The 22,724-nt window shown below is 47.0% G+C and overlaps 1 protein-coding gene across 1 annotated transcript in view; it reads left to right on the forward strand.

Annotated features, from left to right (window-relative positions):
- Positions 1–22,724, forward strand: part of LOC139386328 (partitioning defective 3 homolog B-like) — a 406,750-nt gene that overhangs the window by 184,806 nt on the left and 199,220 nt on the right. Inside the window, exon 14 of the mRNA XM_071131853.1 lies at positions 5,233–5,400. Coding sequence (XP_070987954.1) covers positions 5,233–5,400 — 168 coding nt within the window. The remainder of the gene's footprint in view (positions 1–5,232; positions 5,401–22,724) is intronic.

Raw genomic sequence — 22,724 nt, forward strand, 5'->3', positions numbered from 1 at the left:
CTAGACGGCTGCTAATCTCAGTTAACTCAGGACTAAAGTCTTGCTCATCTGGTCAACTGCTAATCTCAGTTAGCCCAGGACTAAAGTCTTGCTCATCTAGACGGCTGTTTATCTCAGTTAGCCCAGGACTAAAGTCTTGCTCATCTGGTCAACTGCTAATCTCAGTTAACTCAGGACTAAAGTCTTGCTCATCTAGACGGCTGCTAATCTCAGTTAACTCAGGACTAAAGTCTTGCTCATCTAGACGGCTGCTAATCTCAGTTAACTCAGGACTAAAGTCTTGTTCGTCTAGATTGCTGCTTATCTCAGTTAGCCCAGGACTGAAGTCTTGCTCATCTAGACGGCTGCTAATCTCAGTTAGCCCAGGACTAAAGTCTTGCTCATCTGGTCAGCTGCTAATCTCAGTTGACTCAGGACTAAAGTCTTGCTCATTTAGACGGCTGCTTATCTCCGTTAGCCCAGGACTAAAGTCTTGCTCATCTAGACGGCTGCTAATCTCCGTTAGCCCAGGACTAAAGTCTTGCTCATCTAGACGGCTGCTTATCTCAGTTAGCCCAGGACTAAAGTCTTGCTCATCTAGACGGCTGCTTATCTCAGTTAGCCCAGGACTAAAGTATTGCTCATCTAGACGGCTGCTAATATCAGTTAACTCAGGACTAAAGTCTTGCTCATCTAGACGGCTGCTAATATCAGTTAACTCAGGACTAAAGTCTTGCTCATCTAGACGGCTGCTAATCTCAGTTAACTCAGGACTAAAGTCTTGCTCATCTGGTCAACTGCTAATCTCAGTTAGCCCAGGACTAAAGTCTTGCTCATCTAGACGGCTGCTTATCTCAGTTAGCCCAGGACTAAAGTCTTGCTCATCTGGTCAACTGCTAATCTCAGTTAACTCAGGACTAAAGTCTTGTTCATCTAGATGGCTGCTTATCTCAGTTAGCCCAGGACTGAAGTCTTGCTTATCTAGACGGCTGCTAATCTCAGTTAGCCCAGGACTAAAGTCTTGCTCATCTAGACGGCTGCTAATCTCAGTTAGCCCAGGACTAAAGTCTTGCTCATCTGGTCAGCTGCTAATCTCAGTTAACTCAGGACTAAAGTCTTGCTCATCTAGACGGCTGCTTATCTCAGTTAGCCCAGGACTAAAGTCTTGCTCATCTAGACGGCTGCTAATCTCTGTTAGCCCAGGACTAAAGTCTTGCTCATCTAGACGGCTGCTTATCTCAGTTAGCCCAGGACTAAAGTCTTGCTCATCTAGACGGCTGCTAATCTCCGTTAGCCCAGGACTAAAGTCTTGCTCATCTAGACGGCTGCTAATCTCAGTTAGCCCAGGACTAAAGTCTTGCTCATCTGGTCAGCTGCTAATCTCAGTTAACTCAGGACTAAAGTCTTGCTCATCTAGACGGCTGCTTATCTCCGTTAGCCCAGGACTAAAGTCTTGCTCATCTAGACGGCTGCTAATCTCTGTTAGCCCAGGACTAAAGTCTTGCTCATCTAGACGGCTGCTTATCTCAGTTAGCCCAGGACTAAAGTCTTGCTCATCTAGACGGCTGCTAATCTCCGTTAGCCCAGGACTAAAGTCTTGCTCATCTAGACGGCTGCTTATCTCAGTTAGCCCAGGACTAAAGTCTTGCTCATCTAGACGGCTGCTAATCTCAGTTAACTCAGGACTAAAGTCTTGCTCATCTAGACGGCTGCTAATCTCAGTTAGCCCAGGACTAAAGTCTTGCTCATCTGGTCAGCTGCTGGATTAGGTTCTGGCTCCGTACATGTTAAGAGAAGAGAACATGCTCGTGGATCAGATAGGCTGCAGACGGCTTGACAGAAATGGTAGCAGAAGGTGAATGTTGAACTTTTGTTGCACACAAAACCAGGAGCTTCATCCTCTCTCTCTCTTTTTACAAGTTAACGGTCGAATGTCCCCCTCCCCTTCCAAAAAGGTGAACGTTGGTAACGTCTTGATCACACCGACGGCGTCATTTGCGCGTAATGTTTACCTAGCAGCTCCTGGTTATGTGTGCAACAAAAGTTCAACATTCACCTTCTGCTACCATTTCTGTCCAGCCGTCTACAGCCCACAGTTTGACGCACCTGTTGGATAAATTCAATGTACGCGAACCACCCAGAACGCACTACAGCTGTCTCTGCAACGCTACAAGGACAAACGCAGTGTTTAATTGGACATGTATTTACTTCCGGTTTCCCAAAATGCAATGCCACTGTTGTTGTGATCAAGGCGTAACTCCTGGGAGATCGTGATTTTGTCCAAATACTGCTGCTCTTTATCCCACGCATCCCGTACATATGTTATAATGTACAGATACCTACGTAAGCTATAATGTACAGCCCAGATAGCTACGTAGGTTATAATGTACAGCCCAGATAGCTACGTAGGTTATAATGTACAGATCAGATAGCTACGTAGGATATAATGTACAGATCAGATAGCTACGTAGGATATAATGTACAGCCCAGATAGCTACATAGGTTATAATGTACAGATCAGATAGCTACGTAGGATATAATGTACAGATCAGATAGCTACGTAGGATATAATGTACAGCCCAGATAGCTACATAGGTTATAATGTACAGATCAGATAGCTACATAGGTAGCTATAATGTACAGATCAGATAGCTACATAGGTTATAATGTACAGATCAGATAGCTACGTAGGTTATAATGTACAGCCCAGATAGCTACATAGGCTATAATGTACAGATCAGATAGCTACATAGGCTATAATGTACAGATCAGATAGCTACATAGGCTATAATGTACAGATCAGATAGCTACATAGGTTATATGTTCAGGGCTGTATTTTTCCGGTCATACCAAGCTGTTCTCGTCTCCCACGTCAGCCCTACTGTGTGTCGTGAGGAGAGGCTAGTGGCCAGGCTGATAAGGGAAGGAGATCTGAGGTTTCTATCATTCAAAACAGATCAAATACAATGTTATTGGTCACATGGTTAGCAGATGTTATTGGTCACATGGTTAGCAGATGTTATTGGTCACATGGTTAGCAGATGTTATTGGTCACATGGTTAGCAGATGTTATTGGTCACATGGTTAGCAGATGTTATTGGTCACATGGTTAGCAGATGTTATTGGTCACATGGTTAGCAGATGTTAATGGTCACATGGCTAGCAGATGTTAATGGTCACATGGTTAGCAGATGTTATTGGTCACATGGTTAGCAGATGTTATTGGTCCCATGGTTAGCAGATGTTATTGGTCACATGGTTAGCAGATGTTATTGGTCACATGGTTAGCAGATGTTATTGGTCACATGGTTAGCAGATGTTATTGGTCCCATGGTTAGCAGATGTTATTGCGAGTGTAGAGAAATGCTTGTGCTTCTAGTTCTGACAGTGCAGTAATATCTAACAAGTAATCTAACATTTCTCCAACAACTACCTAATACACAAAAATCTAAAAGGGTGAATGAGAATATGTACATATAAGTATATGGATGAGCGATGGCCGAGCAGCATAGGTAAGATGCAATAGATTAAATACAGTATATACACATGAGATGAGTAATGCTGTTTCCTGAAGTCCACGATCATCTCAATTGTTATGTTGACGTTGAGTGTGAGGTTATTTTCCTGACACCACACTCCGAGGGCCCTCACCTCCTCCCTGTAGGCCGTCTCGTCGTTGTTGGTAATCAAGCCTACCACTGTTGTGTCGTCTGCAAACTTGATAACTTGAAACTTGAACTTGAGTTGGAGGCGTGCATGGCCACGCAGTCATGGGTAAACATGGAGTACAGTTGAGGGCTCAGAACGCACCCTTGTGGGGCCCCAGTGTTGAGGATCAGCGGGGTGGAGATGTTGTTTCCTACCCTCACCACCTGGGGGGCGGCCCGTCAGGAAGTCCAGGACCCAGTTGCACAGGGCGGGGTTGAGACCCAGGGTCTCTAGCTTGAAGACGAGTTTGGAGGGTACTATGGTGTTAAATGCTGAGCTGTAGTCAATAAACAGCATTCTTACATAGGTATTCCTCTTGTCCAGATGGGTTAGGTCAGTGTGCAGTGTGGTTGAGATTTTATCGTCTGTGGACCTATTTGGGCGGTAAGCAAATTGGAGTGGGTCTAGGCTGTCAGGTAGTGTGGAGGTGATATGGTCCTTGACTAGTCTCTCAAAGCACTTCATGATAACGGAAGTGAGTAGTCATTTATTTCAGTTACCTTTGTTCCTGTACCCAAGAATGCACAATGGTAGCCATCTTGAAGCATGTGGGGACAACAGATTGGGATAGGGAGCGATTGAATATGTCACTAAACACACCAGCACAGTGTAGCAGAGAGACTGACTGGCAAGGAGGAACGAACACATGTCCCCTCGGGCTCACCTCAGCTTGCCTCCAAAACACTTCAATTCTCAGAAAAATATCTGTAGAATTGCTGTCCGGTTTCTTAAAAAGCTGTAGTGTTTTACTGTACATGATTTTTTTTTGTTGTTGAATTTTTACCCCCTTTTCTCCCCAATTTCGTGGTATCCAATTGTTGTAGTAGCTACTATCTTGTCTCATTGCTACAACTCCCGTACGGGCTCGGGAGAGACGAAGGTTGAAAGTCATGCGTCCTCCGATACACAATCCAACCAGCCGCACTGCTTCTTAACACAGCGCGCATCCAACCCGGAAGCCAGCCGCACCAATGTGTCGGAGGAAACACAGTGCACCTGGCAACCTTGGTTAGCGCGCACTGCGCCCGGCCCGCCACAGGAGTCGCTGGTGCGCGATGAGACAAGGACATCCCTACCGACCAAGCCCTCCCTAACCCGGACGACGCTAGGCCAATTGTGCGTCGCCCCACGGACCTCCCGGTCGCGGCCGGTTATGACAGAGCCTGGGCGCGAACCAAGGGACTCTGATGGCACAGCTGGCGCTGCAGTACAGCGCCCTTAACCACTGCGCCACCCGGGAGGCTGAAAGCAACATTGATTGACTGACTGACTGACTGACTGACTGACTGACTGACTGACTGACTGATTGACTGACTGATTGACTGACTGACTGATTGACTGACTGACTGATTGACTGACTGACTGACTGATTGACTGACTGACTGACTGACTGACTGATTGACTGACTGACTGACTGACTGACTGATTGACTGACTGATTGACTGACTGACTGACTTACTGATTGAGTGATTGACTGACTGACTGACTGACTGACTGATTGAGTGATTGACTGACTGACTGATGAATTGTGTCTCTCTCCTGTAGGACGGTCATCTGCGTGTCAACGACCAGCTGATAGCGGTGAACGGAGAGTCTCTACTGGGGAAGTCGAACCATGAAGCCATGGAGACCCTGAGGAGATCCATGTCTATGGAGGGGAACTTGAGGGGCACGATACAGCTGGTGGTGCTACGAGCCCTGGTCCAATCAGAGGTTGGTTATATATCTGGTACAGTCACCCATGTAGTACAGTCACCCAGGGACTACAGTCACCCAGGTAGTACAGTCACCCAGGGACTACAGTCACCCAGGTAGTACAGTCACCCAGGTAGTACAGTCACCCATATACTACAGTCACCCAGGTAGTACAGTCACCCAGGTAGTACAGCCACCCATATACTACAGTCATCCAGGTAGTACAGTCACCCAGGTACTACAGTCACCCATATACTACAGTCACCCATGTACTACAGTCACCCAGGTAGTACAGTCACCCAGATAGTACAGTCACCCGGGTAGTACAGTCACCCAGGTAGTACAGTCACCCTGGTAGTACAGTCACCCATGTAGTACAGTCACCCAGGTAGTACAGTCACCCGGGTAGTACAGTCACCCATGTACTACAGTCACCCAGGTAGTACAGTCACCCAGGTAGTACAGTCACCCGGGTAGTACAGTCACCCGGGTAGTACAGTCACCCAGGTAGTACAGTCACCCGGGTAGTACAGTCTAGGACTCTACCACGTCTCTCCACGTGTTCTAAACAGACATGTAAATGGGTCTGGACAACGGTGCGTTCCTCGTCCTACTGCTCCACTGTTCAGGGCTGGCTCTGGCTTTGTTGCAGATTGATGGTCCCCCCTCCCCCTCCCCCATACACCCCCTGCCGATGTTATGGTTATTGCCACTCGTTGTGGGGAATTGCAGACTGGGATGTGTGGGCACGGGTCGGTAGAGGGTTGGGTAGGACCCTCCCTGCTTGGCTCTTATTGTTCCCATGAACTACACATTCATGTTCATTATGTTTTATGGTGTGTGACTGACTGGGGCTGGGGTGGGGTTGGGTTGGAGTGGGGTGGGGTGGGGTGGGTTGGGCTGGGGTGGGGTGGGTTGGGCTGGAGTGTGTTGTGGTGGGGTGGGTTGGGTTGGGCTGGGGTGGGTTGGGGTGGGGTGGGTTTCGGTGGGTTTGGCTGGGGTGGTGGTTTGGGTGGGTTGGGGTGGGGTGGTAGCCATTTCAGCGACTGGGCCCCGAGGGAGGTAGAAAGGGGGGTGACGGGAGGACATTGTCCTCTTTGTGTGGTGGACATCTCTCTTTCTTTCTCTGTATTTCTCCCTCCCTCTTTCTGTATCTGTTTCTCTCTTTCTGATCTTCTCTGTGGATGGCTGGTTGTCAGCTGGGCCAGACGGTGATGTTGCCATGGTGAATTGTTGGATGAGACACAGTCTGCAGTGATAGGCTCTATAGAGATGGAGATGTCTTTATGTCTTCATGGAGGTTAGGTCTACTCAGAGCCTAGTGTGGTCCATGGTCTATAGAGATGTCTTCATGGAGGCTAGGCTTACTCAGAGCCTAGTGTGGTCCATGGTCTATAGAGATGTCTTCATGGAGGCTAGGCCTACTCAGAGCCTAGTGTGGTCCATGGTCTATAGAGATGTCTTCATGGAGGCTAGGCCTACTCAGAGCCTAGTGTGGTCCATGGTCTATAGAGATGTCTTCATGGAGGCTAGGCCTACTCGGAGCCTAGTGTGGTCCATGGTCTATAGAGATGTCTTCATGGAGGCTAGGCCTACTCGGAGCCTAGTGTGGTCCATGGTCTATAGAGATGTCTTCATGGAGGCTAGGCCTACTCAGAGCCTAGTGTGGTCCATGGTCTATAGAGATGTCTTCATGGAGGCTAGGCCTACTCAGAGCCTAGTGTGGTCCATGGTCTATAGAGATGTCTTCATGGAGGCTAGGCCTACTCAGAGCCTAGTGTGGTCCATGGTCTATAGAGATGTCTTCATGGAGGCTAGGCCTACTCAGAGCCTAGTGTGGTCCATGGTCTATAGAGATGTCTTCATGGAGGCTAGGCCTACTCAGAGCCTAGTGTGGTCCATGGTCTATAGAGATGTCTTCATGGAGGCTAGGCCTACTCAGAGCCTAGTGTGGTCCATGGTCTATAGAGATGTCTTCATGGAGGCTAGGCCTACTCGGAGCCTAGTGTGGTCCATGGTCTATAGAGATGTCTTCATGGAGGCTAGGCCTACTCGGAGCCTAGTGTGGTCCATGGTCTATAGAGATGTCTTCATGGAGGCTAGGCCTACTCAGAGCCTAGTGTGGTCCATGGTCTATAGAGATGTCTTCATGGAGGCTAGGCCTACTCAGACCCTAGTGTGGTCCATGGTCTATAGAGATGTCTTCATGGAGGCTAGGCCTACTCAGAGCCTAGTGTGGTCCATGGTCTATAGAGATGTCTTCATGGAGGCTAGGCCTACTCAGAGCCTAGTGTGGTCCATGGTCTATAGAGATGTCTTCATGGAGGCTAGGCCTACTCAGAGCCTAGTGTGGTCCATGGTCTATAGAGATGTCTTCATGGAGGCTAGGCCTACTCAGAGCCTTGGGATCCATAGACTTATAGCAATCTTTTTCTAGCATAAACCTCCATTCACTGATTCAAGGAATGGAATATGTATAGAGTCTGTATCATGCTATTTTCTCCTTTTACGATGCATGTATTCTTCTATAGTCCCTGTGGACAGTGTTGTTAAGGTAAGCCCAGGAGACGTCCCGATAATCGGTCTTCTATAGTCCCTGTGGACAGTGTTGTTAAGGTAAGCCCAGGAGACGTCCCGATAATCGGTCTTCTATAGTCCCTGTGGACAGTGTTGTTAAGGTAAGCCCAGGAGACGTCCCGATAATCGGTCTTCTATAGTCCCTGTGGACAGTGTTGTTAAGGTAAGCCCAGGAGACGTCCCGATAATCGGTCTTCTATAGTCCCTGTGGACAGTGTTGTTAAGGTAAGCCCAGGAGACGTCCCGATAATCGGTCTTCTATAGTCCCTGTGGACAGTGTTGTTAAGGTAAGCCCAGGAGACGTCCCGATAATCGGTCTTCTATAGTCCCTGTGGACAGTGTTGTTAAGGTAAGCCCAGGAGACGTCCCGATAATCGGTCTTCTATAGTCCCTGTGGACAGTGTTGTTAAGGTAAGCCCAGGAGACGTCCCGATAATCGGTCTTCTATAGTCCCTGTGGACAGTGTTGTTAAGGTAAGCCCAGGAGACGTCCCGATAATCGGTCTTCTATAGTCCCTGTGGACAGTGTTGTTAAGGTAAGCCCAGGAGACGTCCCGATAATCGGTCTTCTATAGTCCCTGTGGACAGTGTTGTTAAGGTAAGCCCAGGAGACGTCCCGATAATCGGTCTTCTATAGTCCCTGTGGACAGTGTTGTTAAGGTAAGCCCAGGAGACGTCCCGATAATCGGTCTTCTATAGTCCCTGTGGACAGTGTTGTTAAGGTAAGCCCAGGAGACGTCCCGATAATCGGTCTTCTATAGTCCCTGTGGACAGTGTTGTTAAGGTAAGCCCAGGAGACGTCCCGATAATCGGTCTTCTATAGTCCCTGTGGACAGTGTTGTTAAGGTAAGCCCAGGAGACGTCCCGATAATCGGTCTTCTATAGTCCCTGTGGACAGTGTTGTTAAGGTAAGCCCAGGAGACGTCCCGATAATCGGTCTTCTATAGTCCCTGTGGACAGTGTTGTTAAGGTAAGCCCAGGAGACGTCCCGATAATCGGTCTTCTATAGTCCCTGTGGACAGTGTTGTTAAGGTAAGCCCAGGAGACGTCCCGATAATCGGTCTTCTATAGTCCCTGTGGACAGTGTTGTTAAGGTAAGCCCAGGAGACGTCCCGATAATCGGTCTTCTATAGTCCCTGTGGACAGTGTTGTTAAGGTAAGCCCAGGAGACGTCCCGATAATCGGTCTTCTATAGTCCCTGTGGACAGTGTTGTTAAGGTAAGCCCAGGAGACGTCCCGATAATCGGTCTTCTATAGTCCCTGTGGACAGTGTTGTTAAGGTAAGCCCAGGAGACGTCCCGATAATCGGTCTTCTATAGTCCCTGTGGACAGTGTTGTTAAGGTAAGCCCAGGAGACGTCCCGATAATCGGTCTTCTATAGTCCCTGTGGACAGTGTTGTTAAGGTAAGCCCAGGAGACGTCCCGATAATCGGTCTTCTATAGTCCCTGTGGACAGTGTTGTTAAGGTAAGCCCAGGAGACGTCCCGATAATCGGTCTTCTATAGTCCCTGTGGACAGTGTTGTTAAGGTAAGCCCAGGAGACGTCCCGATAATCGGTCTTCTCACCAAAACATCTGTAGCATCCTAACGGCCTAACAAACGAATATGATGAATCTATATAAACTCTCACGAACCATGATGCTGTTCTCCGTTTTGCTCTACGACCCCCCTACAAGTATCACGGGACTCGTCTGAATGTAACCCATATAAACGAATGGTAGGATGGAGATATATATATATAAATATATAGATATTAAACCTTCATCTGAATGTAACCCATATAAACTAATGGTAGGATGGATATATATATAGATATTAAACCTTCATCTGAAGGCAACCCATATAAACTAATGGTAGGATGGATATATATATAGATATTAAACCTTCATCTGAAGGCAACCCATATAAACTAATGGTAGGATGGATATATATATAGATATTAAACCTTCATCTGAAGGCAACCCATATAAATGCATGGAAGTATGGATATATATATAGATATTAAACCTTCATCTGAATGTAACCCATATAAACTAATGGTAGGATGGATATATATATAGATATTAAACCTTCATCTGAAGGCAACCCATATAAACTAATGGTAGGATGGATATATATATAGATATTAAACCTTCATCTGAAGGCAACCCATATAAACTAATGGTAGGATGGATATATATATAGATATTAAACCTTCATCTGAAGGCAACCCATATAAACTAATGGTAGGATGGATATATATATAGATATTAAACCTTCATCTGAAGGCAACCCATATAAATGCATGGAAGTATGGAGGTAGTTTTGTGCCAACAAAAATAAATAATCCCTTTTTTGCTGTTTATGAATGTGTTGTTCAACGTGTTTCTATGGGCTATAGTAGTAAAACAGAAATATTTTTTAGGGGTCCTAAAATTCTAAATCAAAAATTGACCTTCCAAATATAGTTTGAATGAAAAATATGTAATTAATTGTTATTTGAATATGCTGGTAACAGTTTTATAAAAAGCATTAAGGCACAGTGAAGCGGTGCTGTGTAATGAATTCAGTCACAGGTAAATGGGTCGACTGGACCTCCACTATCGCGTCAGGCCGAGCGACAGCATTTACCTGTGACTGAACTCATTACACAGCACTGCTTCACGTGCCTTAATGCTTAACTATACAACGGGTCTGTCTAATCCTGGATGCTGATTGGTTTAAAAAGTGCATTCCAGCTGGTGTCTATTCTACAAGTTACCACCGGCTAAATCTATGATGTTAAAAACACCTATATACTCTGTTCCGTCTGACTGCAATCCACTGTCTCATCAGCCCAGCCAGGCAATTTATAAACTTGCGTAAAGCATCTGGACATTATCTCCCTTTTCTTTTAGACTAGTGGTTTTCAACAGCGGAGATTTGTATGAACCTTGCCGTCTGTCTCTCTGACGTTTGAAATATTGAAATTCGATCTCCAGCTGTCCTGTAGTAGTGAACGTGTCGCGGTCATGGACGAGACAGACGGGCACGCAGCTTTTCTCAACCAGTCCAAATCATGAATCGGCGTCATTTTTATTGATTTATAACCAAGAAATGTCAATAGAAAACATGTAAAACGAAACGAAATGCAGCTGGTTTACAGTGTTTCCAGCTTCAGTTTGAAGTGATTGTGTACTAGCTGTGTTGTTGGCTGGTTCCTCTGAACAAGTGTCCTGACGAGAGAACACACTTTCTATGCCAGGTGAAATCTCACCTCGTTGCCAGGTGAAATCTCACCTCGTTGCCAGGTGACATCTCACCTCGTTGCCAGGTGACATCATACCTCGTTGCCAGGTGACATCATACCTCGTTGCCAGGTGACATCATACCTCGTTGCCAGGTGACATCATACCTCGTTAGCTCATTGTTATGGACGTATCCAAATAAATGTCACTAGAAAACAGCTTAAACAAATGCAAGCAAGGGAACGTTGCCAGACAGTATGTAAATGAATACAAATTATGTTTTTATTGAAAATATGTCAATCATTATTTGAATATGTTGGTTACCCATTGTATAAAAGTGATGATGCCCTAGAAGCCGGTGTGCCAAAATACATCCTCCAAACGCCGGCGTCTCGGGCATGATTAATTAACCACAAACTAGCCTCCTTACCTGACAGAAATATATCAGGATTATTTGTATCAATTGGGTGGCCATTGTTGTGAAAACTCTGCCATGATGCACTGCAGCAGTAGGCCTAACACCATTGTTGTAAAAACTCTGTACACCAACGACCCAGGGAAGAGTTGCAGGGTAGAGGAGAAGAGAATAACTCATTTAAAAGCTGTAAAAACACGAGTAGCTTGTGACACCTTTCATTTATTGTAAATTCGCTCATTAGAAATGGTTGGAGACTCTTCCTATATGATGTCCTTCCATACAGACTGGAGTGATGCTTCTATTCAAATGATGTTGATCAGTAGGAAGGCATGACACACCTATTGAGTCACATCCATATAAACTCAGACTATAATCTCACTTTTAACTGCGTTTATTTTCAGCAAATTTAACATGTAAATATTTGTATGAACATAACAATATTCAACAACTGAGACAAACTGAACAAGTTCCTCAGACATGTGACTAACTGAAATGGAATAATGTGTCCCTGAACAAAGGGGGGGGTGGGTCAAAAGGAACAGTCAGTATCTGGTGTGGCCACCAGCTGCATTAAGTACTGCAGTGCATCTCGTCCTCATGGACTGCACCAGATTTGATAGTTCTTGCTGTGAGATGTTACCCCACTCTTCCACCAAGGCACCTGCAAGTTTCTGGACATTTCTGGGTGGAATGGCCCTAGCCCTCACCCTCTGATCCAACAGGTCCCAGACGTGCTCAATGGGATTGAGATCCGGGCTCTTCACTGGCCATGGCAGAACACTGACATTCCTGTCTTGCAGAAAATCACTCACAGAAAGAGCAGTATGGCTGGTGGCATTGTCATGCAGGAGGGTCATGTCAGGATGAGGCTGTAGGAAGGGTACCTCATGAGGGAGGAGGATGTCTTCCCTGTAACGCACAGCGTTGAGATTGCCTGCAATGACAACAAGCTCAGTCCGATGATGCTGTGACACACCGTCCCAGACCATGACGGACCCTCCAAATCCATCCCGCTCCAGAGCACAGGCCTCGGTGTAACGCTCATTCCATCAACAATATACGCGAATCCGACCATCACCCCTGGTGAGACAAAACCGAGACTTGTCAGTGAAGACCACTTTTTGCCAGTCCTGTCTGGTCCAGCGACGGTGGGTTTGTGCCCATAGGCGACGTTGTTGCCGGTGATGTCTGGTGAGGACCTGCCTTACAACAGGCCTACAAACCCTCAGTCCAGCCTCTCTCAGCCTATTGTGGACAGTCTGAGCACTGATGGAGGGATAGTGCATTCCTTGTGTAACTCGGGCAGTTGTTGTTGCCATCCTGTACCTGTCTTGCAGGTGTGATGTTCAGATGTACCGATCCTGTGTAGGTGTAGTTACACGTGGTCTGCCACTGCGAGGACGATCAGCTGTCCGTCCCGTGCATGTTCATTCATTGTTTATGGTTCATTGAACAAGCATGGAAAACAGTGTTTAAACCCTTTACAATGAAGATCTGTGAAGTTATTTGGATTTTTACGAATTACCTTTGAAAGACAGGGTCCCTTTTTTTTTTTTCTGAGTTTATATACAGTTGAAGTCGGAGGTTTACGTACACTTAGGTTGGAGTCATTAAAACCCTTTTTTCAATCACTCCACAAATTTCTTGTTAACAAACTATAGTTTTGGCAAGTCGGTTAGGACATCTACTTTGTGGATGACACAAGTTATTTTTCCAACAATTGTTTACAGACAGATTATTTCACTTATAATTGTATCACTGTATCACAATTCCAGTAGGTCAGAAGTTTACATACACTAAGTTGACTGTGCCTTTAAACAGCTTGGAAAATTCCAGAAAATCATATCATGGCTTTAGAAGCTTCTGACAGGCTAATTGACATCATTTGAGTCAATTGGAAGTGTACCTGTGGATGTATTTCAAGGCCTACCTTCAAACTCAATGCCTCTTTGCTTGACATCATGGGAAAATCTAAAGAAATCAACCAAGACCTTCAACATTCCTGAAGGTACCACATTCACCTGTACAAACAATAGTACACAAGTATAAATACCATGGGACCACGCAGCCGTCATACCGCTCAGGAAGGAGACACATTCTCTCTCCTAGAGATTAATGTACTTTGGTGCGAAAAGTGCAAATCAATCCCAGAACAACAGCAAAGGACCTTGTGAAGTTGCTGGAGGAAAAAGGTACAAATTGTATATATCCACAGTAAAACGAGTCCTATATCGACATGACCTGAAAGGCCGCTCTGCAAGGAAGAAGCCACTGCTCCAAAACCGCCATAAAAAAGCCAGACTACGGTTTTCTACTGCACATGGGGACCAAGATCTATGTGCACACTGCCCACAAAATGAGGTGGACACTGAGCTGCACTTCCTAACCTCCTGTCCAATGTATGACCATATTAGAGACACATATTTCCCTCAGATCACAGATCCACAAAGAATTTGAAAAAACAAACCCAATTTTGAAAAACTCCCATATCTACTGGGGGAAATTCCACAGTGTGCCATCACAGCAGCAAGATTTGTGACCTGTTGCCACCAGAAAAGGTCAACCAGTGAAGAACAAACACCATTGTAAATACAACCCATATTTATGCTTATTTATATTTATTTTGACCCAAGTCATTTTTCCAACAATTGTTTATAGACAGATTATTTAACTTATAATTCACTGTATCACAATTCCAGTGGGTCAGAAGTTTACATACACTAAGTTGACTGTGCCTTTAAACAGCTTGGAAAATTCCAGAAAATTATGTAATGGCTTTAGAAGCTTCTGTTAGGCTAATTGACATCATTTGAGTCAATTGGAGGTCTACCTGTGGATGTATTTCAAGGCCTACCCTCAAACTCAGTGCCTCTTTGCTTGACAAAGGCCGTACTTTTTGGAGAAATGTCCTCTGGTCTGATGAAACAAAAATAAAACTGTTTGGGCATAATGACCATCGTTATGTTTGGAGGAAAAAGGGGGAGGCTTGCAAGCCGAAGAACACCATCCCAACCGTGAAGCACGGGGGTGGCAGCGTCATGTTGTGGGGGTGCTTTGCTGCAGGAGGTACTGGTGCACTTCACAAAATAGATGGCATCATGAGGCAGGAAAATTATGTGGATATATTTAAGCAACATCTCAAGACATCAGTCAGGAAGCTTGGTCGCAAATGGGTCTTCCAAATGGACAATGACCCCAAGCCAAATTTGTGACAAAATGGCTTAAGGACATCAAAGTCAAGGTATTGGAGTGGCCATCACAAAGCCCTGACCTCAATACTATCGAAAATGTGTGGGCAGAACTGGAAAAGTGTGTGCGAGCAAGGAGGCCCACAAACCTGACTCAGTTACACCAGCTCTGTCAGGAGGAATGGGACAAAATTCACCCAACTTATTGTTGGAAGCTTGTGGGAGGCTACCCGAAATGTTAAAGTTAAACAATTTACAGGCAATGCTACCAGATACTAATTGAGTGTATGTAAACTTCTGACTCGCTAGGAATATGATTCATTAAATAAAAGCTGAAATAAATAATTCTCTCTACTGTTATTCTGACATTTTCACATTCTTAAAATAAAGTGGTGATCCTAACTGACCTAAGACAGAGAAATTTTACTAGAATTAAATGTCAGGAATTGTGAAAAACTGAGTATTTGGCTAAGGTGTATGTAAACTTCCGACTTCAACTGTTTATATGTACATATTCCTATTCCATTCCTTTAGATTTGTGTGTATTAGGTCGTTTTGGGGGAATTGTTAGTTATTACTGCACTGTCGGGAACTAGAAGCTCAAGCATTTTGTTACACTCGCATTAACCTCTGCTGACCATGTGACCAATAATATCTGCTGACCATGTGACCAATAACATCTGCTAACCATGTGACCAATAACATCTGCTAACCATGTGACCAATAATATCTGCTGACCATGTGACCAATAACATCTGCTAACCATGTGACCAATAACATCTGCTAACCGTGTGACCAATAATATCTGCTGACCATGTGACCAATAACATCTGCTAACCATGTGACCAATAACATCTGCTAACCATGTGACCAATAACATCTGCTAACCACGTGACCATTAACATCTGCTAACCATGTGACCAATAACATCTGCTAACCATGTGACCAATAACATCTGCTAACCATGTGACCAATAACATCTGCTAACCATGTGACCAATAACATCTGCTAACCACGTGACCATTAACATCTGCTAACCATGTGACCATTAACATCTGCTAACCATGTGACCAATAACATCTGCTGACCATGTGACCAATAACATCTGATTTGAATATGTTTTCACCTCCTTATGTACCCAGTTCGTCAAGATATTTACCATTCAAATAAAATCATTAAATGATGTAGTTTTAGATTCTTAATAACAAAGTCACATTTATTTGTTTGATTTTAAAATTGATGCATTCATGTATGTCTCTGGGAAATGTTGTCATCAACATTGTCATATCGACCTCCTAGGTCATTCTCTATCCCCACACCCTCAGAACCAGCCTGGAGGAAAATGCTTTAATTCCCAGATCTAATCTCATCCCCCTCTCTCTCCACTCATCTCCAACACACAGCCAGTTGAGTAGCCCTGGTATAATCTGTTCACCATTGGGGGTCCTGATAATTAAATCTGTCCCAGGTCAGAGAGCCTGGAGGACCCTTACCCCAGAGCCCTAGAGAGAGGACCCTGGCTAGGCTGGGATAGCTCGCTGTGGGAGGTCGTGGAAAGTATCCAGGAATCTTTGCCTTAAAGGGGAAGTTCACCCCAAAAACACTACTGGGCCCTTTAAAACACTTCTGGGCCCCTTAGAACACTTGCCCGGAGGTTTGTCAGTACCCAAGACAGTTCTTAGGTCACAGAACACGTTGGTGTTTACCTAGCTAGCACAGAACACGTTGGTGTGTACCTAGCTAGCACAGAACACGTTGGTGTTTACCTAGCTAGCACAGAACACGTTGGTGTTTACCTAGCTAGCACAGAACACGTTGGTGTTTACCTAGCTAGCACAGAACACGTTGGTGTTTACCTAGCTAGCACAGAACACATTGGTGTTTACCTAGCTAGCACATATTGTTGTTTACAGGTGTTCAAAGCTCATGTATATGATATGTCTGGCAGTGTGTCTGCATTATTCGGTCTACGTTCAGCAATGTGTCCAGGTACAGTGCCTTGCGAAAGTATTCGGCCCCCTTGAACTTTGCGACCTTTTGCCACATTTCAGGCTTCAAACATAAAGATATAAAACTGTATTTTTTTGTGAAGAATCAACAACAAGTGGGACACAATTATGAAGTGGAACGACATTTATTGGATATTTCAAACTTTTTTAACAAATCAAAAACTGAAAAATTGGGCGTGCAAAATTATTCAGCCCCCTTAAGTTAATACTTTGTAGCGCCACCTTTTGCTGCGATTACAGCTGTAAGTCGCTTGGGGTATGTCTCTATCAGTTTTGCACATCGAGAGACTGACATTTTTTCCCATTCCTCCTTGCAAAACAGCTCGAGCTCAGTGAGGTTGGATGGAGAGCATTTGTGAACAGCAGTTTTCAGTTCTTTCCACAGATTCTCGATTGGATTCAGGTCTGGACTTTGACTTGGCCATTCTAACACCTGGATATGTTTATTAGTTACTAGTCCAACGCTCTAACCACTAGGTCACCTGTCTCTAACCACTAGGTCACCTGTCTCTAACCACTAGGCTACGCTGCCACCTCTACACTCTAACCACTAGGTCACCTGTCTCTAACCACTAGGTCACCTGTCTCTAACCACTAGGTCACCTGTCTCTAACCACTAGGTCACCTGTCTCTAACCACTAGGTCACCTGTCTCTAACCACTAGGCTACGCTGCCACCTCTACACTCTAACCACTAGGTCACCTGTCTCTAACCACTTGGTTAACTGTCTCTAACCACTAGGCTACGCTGCCACCTCTACACTCTAACCACTAGGTCACCTGTCTCTAACCACTAGGTCACCTGTCTCTAACCACTAGGTCACCTGTCTCTAACCACTAGGTCACCTGTCTCTAACCACTAGTTCACCTGTCTCTAACCACTAGGTTACCTGTCTCTAACCACTAGGTCACCTGTCTCTCACCACTAGGTCACCTGTCTCTAACCACTAGGTCACCTTTCTCTAACCACTAGGCTACGCTGCCACCTCTACACTCTAACTACTAGGTCACCTGTCTCTAACCACTAGGTCACCTGTCTCTAACCACTAGGTCACATGTCTCTAACCACTAGGTCACATGTCTCTAACCACTAGGCTACACTGCCACCTCTACACTCTAACCACTAGGTCACCTGTCTCTAACCACTAGGTCACCTGTCTCTAACCACTAGGTCACCTGTCTCTAACCACTAGGCTACGCTGCCACCTCTACACTCTAACCACTAGGTCACCTGTCTCTAACCACTAGGTCACATGTCTCTAACCACTAGGTCACCTGTCTCTAACCACTAGGTCACCTGTCTCTAACCACTAGGTCACCTGTCTCTAACCACTAGGCTACGCTGCCACCTCTACACTCTAACCACTAGGTCACCTGTCTCTAACCACTAGGCTACGCTGCCACCTCTACACTCTAACCACTAGGTCACCTGTCTCTAACCACTAGGCTACGCTGCCACCTCTACACTCTAACCACTAGGTCACCTGTCTCTAACCACTAGGCTACGCTGCCACCTCTACACTCTAACCACTAGGTCACCTGTCTCTAACCACTAGGCTACGCTGCCACCTCTACACTCTAACCACTAGGTCACCTGTCTCTAACCACTAGGCTATGCTGCCACCTCTACACTCTAACCACTAGGTCACCTGTCTCTAACCACTAGGCTATGCTGCCACCTCTACACTCTAACCACTAGGTCACCTGTCTCTAACCACTAGGTCACCTGTCTCTAACCACTAGGCTACGCTGCCACCTCTACACTCTAACCACTAGGTCACCTGTCTCTAACCACTAGGTCACCTGTCTCTAACCACTAGGCTACGCTGCCACCTCTACACTCTAACCACTAGGTCACCTGTCTCAAACCACTAGGTCACCTGTCTCTAACCACTAGGCTACGCTGCCACCTCTACACTCTAACCACTAGGCTCCCTGTTACCCCAACATCCCTAGTATAACATAGGAGTCTATAGACTAGTGCAACACTTGTTTTACAGTGGAAAAGCAGCATTACTAGCAGTAAGTTAAGCCTGGGGACATCGGCGTGCCCCTGAGGCCCGGAGGAGGATACTGTAGCGTGATGTCGTGGCCTAGCGGAGACAGACAGACAGGATACTGTAGTGTGGTGTCGTGGCCTGGCGGAGACAGACAGAGAGGATACTGTAGTGTGGTGCTCTGACTGAAGGCTGCAGGCCCGATGCAGAGACAGACAGAGAGGATACTGTAGCGTGGTGTCGTGGCCTGGCGGAGACAGACAGAGAGGATACTGTAGTGTGGTGTCGTGGCCTAGCGGAGACAGACAGACAGGATACTGTAGTGTGGTGTCGTGGCCTAGCGGAGACAGACAGACAGGATACTGTAGCGTGGTGTCGTGGCCTAGCGGAGACAGACAGACAGGATACTGTAGTGTGGTGTCGTGGCCTGGCGGAGACAGACAGAGAGGATACTGTAGTGTGGTGCTCTGACTGAAGGCTGCAGGCCCGATGCAGAGACAGACAGAGAGGATACTGTAGCGTGGTGTCGTGGCCTAGCGGAGACAGACAGACAGGATACTGTAGTGTGGTGCTCTGACTGAAGGCTGCAGGCCCGATGCAGAGACAGACAGATAGGATACTGTAGCGTGGTGTCGTGGCCTAGCGGAGACAGACAGACAGGATACTGTAGTGTGGTGTCGTGGCCTAGCAGAGACAGACAGAGAGGATACTGTAGTGTGGTGTCGTGGCCTAGCGGAGACAGACAGAGAGGATACTGTAGTGTGGTGTCGTGGCCTGGCGGAGACAGACAGACAGGATACTGTAGTGTGGTGTCGTGGCCTAGCAGAGACAGACAGACAGGATACTGTAGTGTGGTGTCGTGGCCTGGCGGAGACAGACAGACAGGATACTGTAGTGTGGTGTCGTGGCCTAGCAGAGACAGACAGACAGGATACTGTAGTGTGATGTCGTGGCCTAGCAGAGACAGACAGACAGGATACTGTAGTGTGGTGTCGTGGCCTAGCAGAGACAGACAGACAGGATACTGTAGTGTGGTGTCGTGGCCTAGTAGAGACAGACATACAGGATACTGTAGTGTGGTGTCGTGGCCTAGCAGAGACAGACAGACAGGATACTGTAGTGTGGTGTCGTGGCCTGGCAGAGACAGACAGACAGGATACTGTTAATGTGGTGTCGTGGCCTGGCAGAGACAGACAGACAGGATACTGTAGTGTGGTGTCGTGGCCTGGCAGAGACAGACAGACAGGATACTGTAGTGTGGTGTCGTGGCCTGGCGGAGACAGACAGACAGGATACTGTAGTGTGGTGTCGTGGCCTAGCGGAGACAGACAGAGAGGATACTGTAGTGTGGTGTCGTGGCCTAGCGGAGACAGACAGACAGGATACTGTAGCGTGGTGTCGTGGCCTAGCGGAGACAGACAGAGAGGATACTGTAGCGTGGTGTCGTGGCCTAGCGGAGACAGACAGAAAGGATACTGTAGTGTGGTGTCGTGGCCTGGCGGAGACAGACAGAGAGGATACTGTAGCGTGGTGTCGTGGCCTAGCGGAGACAGACAGAGAGGATACTGTAGTGTGGTGCTCTGACTGAAGGCTGCAGGCCCGATGCAGAGACAGACAGAGAGGATACTGTAGTGTGGTGCTCTGACTGAAGGCTGCAGGCCCGATGCAGAGACAGACAGACAGGATACTGTAGCGTGGTGCTCTGACTGAAGGCTGCAGGCCCGATGCAGAGACAGACAGAGAGGATACTGTAGCGTGGTGTCGTGGCCTAGCGGAGACAGACAGACAGGATACTGTAGTGTGGTGCTCTGACTGAAGGCTGCAGGCCCGATGCAGAGACAGACAGAGAGGATACTGTAGTGTGGTGCTCTGACTGAAGGCTGCAGGCCCGATGCAGAGACAGACAGAGAGGATACTGTAGTGTGGTGCTCTGACTGAAGGCTGCAGGCCCGATGCAGAGACAGACAGAGAGGATACTGTAGTGTGGTGCTCTGACTGAAGGCTGCAGGCCCGATGCAGAGACAGACAGAGAGGATACTGTAGTGTGGTGCTCTGACTGAAGGCTGCAGGCCCGATGCAGAGACAGACAGAGAGGATACTGTAGTGTGGTGCTCTGACTGAAGGCTGCAGGCCCGATGCAGAGACAGACAGACAGGATACTGTAGTGTGGTGCTCTGACTGAAGGCTGCAGGCCCGATGCAGAGACAGACAGAGAGGATACTGTAGTGTGGTGCTCTGACTGAAGGCTGCAGGCCCGATGCAGAGACAGACAGAGAGGATACTGTAGTGTGGTGCTCTGACTGAAGGCTGCAGGCCCGATGCAGAGACAGACAGACAGGATACTGTAGTGTGGTGCTCTGACTGAAGGCTGCAGGCCCGATGCAGAGACAGACAGAGAGGATACTGTAGTGTGGTGCTCTGACTGAAGGCTGCAGGCCCGATGCAGAGACAGACAGACAGGATACTGTAGTGTGGTGCTCTGACTGAAGGCTGCAGGCCCGATGCAGAGACAGACAGAGAGGATACTGTAGTGTGGTGCTCTGACTGAAGGCTGCAGGCCCGATGCAGAGACAGACAGAGAGGATACTGTAGTGTGGTGCTCTGACTGAAGGCTGCAGGCCCGATGCAGAGACAGACAGACAGGATACTGTAGTGTGGTGCTCTGACTGAAGGCTGCAGGCCCGATGCAGAGACAGACAGACAGGATACTGTAGTGTGGTGCTCTGACTGAAGGCTGCAAGCCCGATGGGGCCGTGGGAAACACAATCCCTCTGCTCTCCTCCTCAGTCTCTCTCTCTCTCTCTCTCTCTCTCTCTCTCTCTCTCTCTCTCTCTCTCTCTCCTCCCTCTCTCTCTGTCTCTCTCTCTCTCTCTCTCTCTCTGTACTCTCCTCTCATCCTTTTATTGTTTCCTCTGCTGTGTATCAATACAATTAGAGAGAGTATGTCACTTGTTCCATGGTCCCTCTGGTGTCACCAAGTCTTTGAAGCCTGAGGCTGGTGGTGGGAGGAGAGGAGAGACAGAAGGGAGCGAGGCCAAACCAAAGCAGCTTTCTCTCCTCACCTATTGTTTCTCCGTCTGACTAGTCTCTCAGGAATACAACACTGAGTCTCTCTCAGGAATACAACACTGAGTCTCTCTCAGGAATACAACACTGAGTCTCTCTCAGAAAACAATACTGAGTCTCTCTCAGGAATACAACACTGAGTCTCTCTCAGAAAACAATACTGAGTCTCTCTCTCAGGAATACAACACTGAGTCTCTCAGTAATACAACTCTGAGTCTCTCTCAGGAATACAACACTGAGTCTCTCAGGAATACAACTCTGAGTCTCTCTCTCAGAAAACAACACTGAGTCTCCCTCTCAGGATAACAACACTGAGTCTCTCAGGAATACAACACTGAGATAGGCCTCAATAATGGTTTAGTCCACTGAGACAGGCGAGAATCAGACAGGCGTGAATCAGACAGGCGTGAATCAGACGGGCATGAATCAGACAGGCCTGAATCAGACAGGCGTGAATCAGACAGGCGTGAATCAGACCGGCCTGAATCAGACAGGCGTGAATCAGACAGGCGTGAATCAGACAGGCGTGAATCAGACAGTCCTGAATCAGACAGGCGTGAATCAGACAGGCGTGAATCAGACAGGCGTGAATCAGACAGGCCTGAATCAGACAGGCGTGAATCAGACAGGCCTGAATCAGACAGGCATGAATCAGACAGGCGTGAATCAGACAGGCGTGAATCAGACAGGCGTGAATAAGACAGGCGTGAATCAGACAGGTGTCTTGTGCCATATATTATTTTGACATTTTTGCCCCTGCTCGACTAAAAACATCTTGGTCGACAGCCTATCAACCAAACAATCGACCAATCGACTAAATGGCGTCAGCCCTAGACTGGACACCTCCCTCTGCGACTGGATCCTGGACGTCCTGCCGGGTCGG

This window comes from Oncorhynchus clarkii, chromosome 3, assembly GCF_045791955.1.
Source record: "Oncorhynchus clarkii lewisi isolate Uvic-CL-2024 chromosome 3, UVic_Ocla_1.0, whole genome shotgun sequence".
Taxonomy (NCBI): Eukaryota; Metazoa; Chordata; class Actinopteri; order Salmoniformes; family Salmonidae; genus Oncorhynchus; species Oncorhynchus clarkii.